Genomic DNA, 4,663 nt, shown 5'->3' with positions numbered 1-4,663 from the left:
GAGGGCTAATGCCTCGCCAAAGTCTTTCTACAGCAACAAACCCAAACTGCTCAACGAGGTCTGTACTTGGCTCTTAGGCATCAGCTGAAATACATAGAAGACATAACACACTGACATACTGAAGCAAGTCCGATGATGTACTCATTACGAAGAAATAGCTACCCTGGTATCAGAAAGAACACGCAGAAGAGAAACCGTATGCATATCTAGAATGTGACAATACCTTTATTAGGCAGAGAAAGATCATAAATTCATACTGGAGAAAAACCATATTGATGGACTAACTGTGGAAAAGTGTTCTTTGTAATGAAAGACCTAATGCAGCGTCAGAGTGTCCATATAGAGGAGAAACCATATAAATGTACAGAATGTAACAAGAGATTTATTAGAAAGGCACAACTGATGTTACATCAGAAGGTCCACACTGGTGTGAAACGGTATGACTGTACAGACTGTGACAAGGCATTCAGATGGAAGAGTAATCTAACGCAACATCAGAAAGTCCACACAGGGGAGAAAACATATGAATGTACAGAATGTGAAAGGGGATTTGTTGGAAAGTATGGTTTAATTCGGCATCAGCAAGTTCACACATGAGAGAAACCATATCAATGTACAGAATGTTCCAAGGCATTTAGAAGAAATGGAGATCTAAAGTATCATCAGAAAATTCACACTGGGGAGAAACCATATAAATGTGCAGAATGTGACAAAGCCTTTATAGGAAAGGGAGCCCTGAAGCAACATCAAAATGTCCACATTGGAGTGAGACCATTCAACTGCACTGAATGTGAGAAGGCATTTTTTATGAAGCACATCCTAAAGTGCCATCAAAAGATCCACTCTGGGGAGAAACCGCATGAATGTACAGAATGTGACAAGGCATTTACTTCCAAAGCACAGCTAATACAACATGAGATAGTCCACACTGGGGAGAAACCATAGGAATGTACAAGATGTAATAAAGTGTTTGGAAGGAAATATAAACTAATGGAGCATCAACAAATGCATGATGGGGAGAAACGGTATGCATGTAGAGAATGTGACAAAGCATTTGTTACCAATGGACAACTAACACAACATCAAAAAGTCCACACTGGGGAGAAACCATTTCAATGTTCAGAATGTAACAAAGCATTTGTTACCAATGGACAACTAACATGGCATCAAAAAGTCCACACTGGAGAGAAACCGTATGAATGCACAGAATGTGACAAAGCATTTGTTACCTGTGGACAACTAACACAACATCAAAAAGTCCACACTGGGGAGAAACCATTTCAATGTTCAGAATGTGACAAAGCATTTGTTACCAATGGACAACTAACGTGGCATCAAAAAGTCCATACTGGAGAAAGACCATATAAATGTACTGAATGTGACAAGGCATTTATTAGAAAGTCCCATCTAATGCAACATCAGAAAGTCCACACCAGGGAGAAGCCCTATGAATGCACTGAATGTGATAAGGCATTTAATAGTAAGTCACATCTAATGCTACATCAAAAAGTCCACACCGGGGAGAGACCATATGAATGCAGTGAATGTCATAAGGCATTTATTACAAAATCACATCTAATGCAACATCAGAAAGTACACACCGGGGAGAGACCCTATGAATGCACAGAATGTGACAAAGCATTTATAACAAATAGACGGCTAAAGCAACATCAGAAAGTCCACACTGGAGAGAGACCCTATGAATGCACTGAATGTGACAAAGCATTTATAACAAATACAGAGCTAAAGCAGCATCAGAAAATCCACACTGGGGAGGAACTATCTAAATGTCCTGAATGTAATAAAGTGTTCAGAAGGAAGAAAAATCTAAGGCAACATCAGATAGTCCACTCTGCCGAGAAACCCACATGAATGTACAGGATGTAATAAATTGTTTCAAAGCAAGACAAACCTAAGGCAGCATCAACACATCCTCACTGGGGAGAAACCATATAAATGTACAGAATGTGACCAGGGATTTATTTGTAAACAAAAATGTATTCAACATTGGAAAGTTCACACAGGAGAGAAACCATATCAATGTATTGAATGTCACAAGGCATTTATAACAAATGAAAAACTGAGCAAAATCAGAAAATCTTCATGGAGTGAAATCCTATGTACGTACAGAATGTAATAAAGGCAGCATCAATAAATCCACACTAGGGAGAAACCATATTAACGGACAGAAAGGGACCTAATGCAAAACCACATTGAATATGACTTCAGAATGATCAAACAGGAGAAAAACCATAAAAATTTATTGAATGTGACAATGCATTCATAAGAAATGGAGAGCTTATTCAACATCAACAGTCCACACTGAAGACTACACTGAATGTGGCAAGGCTATTATTAGAAAGGGAGAGTTAAAACAACATCAGCAAGTCTCTGCTGTGAAACATCTGTATGAATGTACAGAATGTGACAAAGTGTTCTTAACAAAGCAACTGCATGAGTGTACAGTAAGTAAAAAGGCATTTATCACGAGGGTACAGCACATCCAATGTACCATCACAAAGTTCACACATGAGAGATACCATATCAGTGCACTTGTTGTACCAAGGAATTTGTAAAAAGCAAAAAAACCTCTACATCATAAAGTTCACATGGGAGAGAAATGACATGATTGCAACAAAGCATTTATTAGAAAGGCATAGCTAATGTACCATCAAAGTCTACATAGAGAAGAACACATGTATCAGACGCAGGAGTTGATTAAAAAAGGTCCCACTCAGGATCGGTTTGTATCTCAATATGGTCTACCTCTCGACACCGTCAATCTCTGAAGACTTTTATAGTACAGAGCTTGGAGATGATCAAGTGGGGCAAGGAAAGGAAGGGAACAGCGGGGAAGGAGACCTATAACACATAGAAACATGAGAAATATCCAATAATTAACCAAACTTGATTGCAATATACCTTAGTCTAGTGTGTGTGTATATGTATGTGTGTGTGTACTAGGCCTGGGCAAAATTTCCGTTCCGTTCGCGGAATTTGCGATAATTTGACATTTTTGCGTTCCGCGGAGAGCGCGAAAATGTCAAAAATTCCGGTTTCCGCAGCTTGGCGATAATTTGTTTCTTGCTCGCGCTGTAAAATGATACATTCTCGCGCGCGCGCGATCGCCTTACCTGAATCCCTGCGTTCGCCGACAAGTTTTCTTGATCCGGTCGCGTTCTCCATGAGATGTTGTATTGTTTTTAGCCATTTGCGCTGTCTCGCGACAGTTCGCGCCCGCAGTGACGTCATGCGTCGCGCGATCACGTCTTTCTTCTCGCGATCATGCACCGCGAGAACAACTCAAAACAAGATGGCCGCGCCCGCAAGCAGCCACATGGGTAAGTTGGCGACCCGCAACCATGCAGAAAATCGCGCGAACATGCCGGAAAAAAACTTCCGCATCTTCGCGATATTTCTGCTTGTTTGCGATAATTTTAAACATTCTCGCGATAATTTGCGAAGGTTAATTCCGCAAATTCCGCCCACCCCTAGTGTGTACATAGATCTTGAAATACCTGTAACAAAAAATAATTTCTGCATACTGAATGTTCAATTCTCATCTCATCTTGCTTATTCCTCAAGCTTAATGAGATTCGTCACACTAAAAGAAAATCAGGATGTAATAATTAATTTGTAAGCAATAAGTTATCATAGTACTGTGAAAACAATTACCTAGACCATTTACCATTCACACATCACAGGGGGAAGATTCCTCACTCAGAACTCTAGTAGCCCCTTTTAGAAATGGCCAGAAAACATAATCGGAAAACATACATTGATGTGCATTCTTTTTATATCATAGTTCTGATTTCATTGCCAGGTAGAAGTTCATTCAGTGTATCCGTATCATTTTATTCTCCATCAGAAGAAAAGACTATAACTCTTTGATATGATAGTAGAACAATTCCTTCTCTATAATGAGAAGTGTAAATTAAGCAATTTATCCATATAGTGGCATTTCCTTTCTGAACTGTTCCAAAGATATTCAGAGTCACTTTCCTCAAGAACCTAGGGAAGGTTTCCAACAGTTGAAAGTGTTCGATGGAGAAGTTATACCATATCTGTTTGAAAACTCCATATAACAAGAAACAATGGTGGATCCTACGAGGAATCGGTTCCTTAAATAAACATACGAGGGCTATACCAAAAGTAGAGAACTTCCCTTTCACCAGACCGGAACATGCCACATACTGCATTCGGGACTCTGGAACTCTGTCTGTAGGTGATGAATAATCTGGCCCAAAATGCGGACAGGTTCTGATTTGTCTCTTCTGCTAACAACAGAAAGTGGAAAAAAATGGAAATACCACATCCGAAGCAGGCATTCAAAACCGCATTCCTTCATGCGAAATGTAGTGCGGTCTTCACAAGGTTTGTTTTTCCACGTAATTTCGCACCGCCCGCCACTTTGTTAATGTGGAATACGTTTGCCTGCATTTCTTGTATCTGTCTTCCCAGTGACTTTCCTCCTTCTCCTGAGAACCACCCAAACAAGTGGTAGCATTTCTTTGTTTTCTGGAAGAGTGTCTCAATCGAGTGGTAACAGCATGACAAGAATACCACATATCCCAACAAATGTGTACTGGCATTTGTAAAAAAAGAAAGACCAAACACAACATCAAAAAGTCCACCCTGGGGAGAAACTATATACATTTTCTGA

General features: G+C 39.8%; 1 protein-coding gene across 1 annotated transcript; it reads left to right on the top strand.

Moving 5' to 3' along the window:
- The first annotated feature begins 475 nt into the window (after positions 1 to 475).
- LOC146822389 (uncharacterized) lies at positions 476 to 2,515 on the top strand. Its single transcript, XM_085613479.1, has one exon. It carries the CDS (start codon positions 991 to 993, stop codon positions 1,870 to 1,872), a length of 882 nt encoding a protein of 293 aa, XP_085469605.1. The 5' UTR covers positions 476 to 990; the 3' UTR covers positions 1,873 to 2,515.
- Positions 2,516 to 4,663: the final 2,148 nt, after the last annotated feature.

The sequence above is a fragment of the Triturus cristatus genome, chromosome 6 (genome assembly GCF_964204655.1).
Source record: "Triturus cristatus chromosome 6, aTriCri1.1, whole genome shotgun sequence".
Lineage (NCBI taxonomy): Eukaryota > Metazoa > Chordata > Amphibia > Caudata > Salamandridae > Triturus > Triturus cristatus.
Note: the sequence above shows the minus strand (reverse complement) of the source record. Positions and strands in the feature narration are given on the sequence as shown.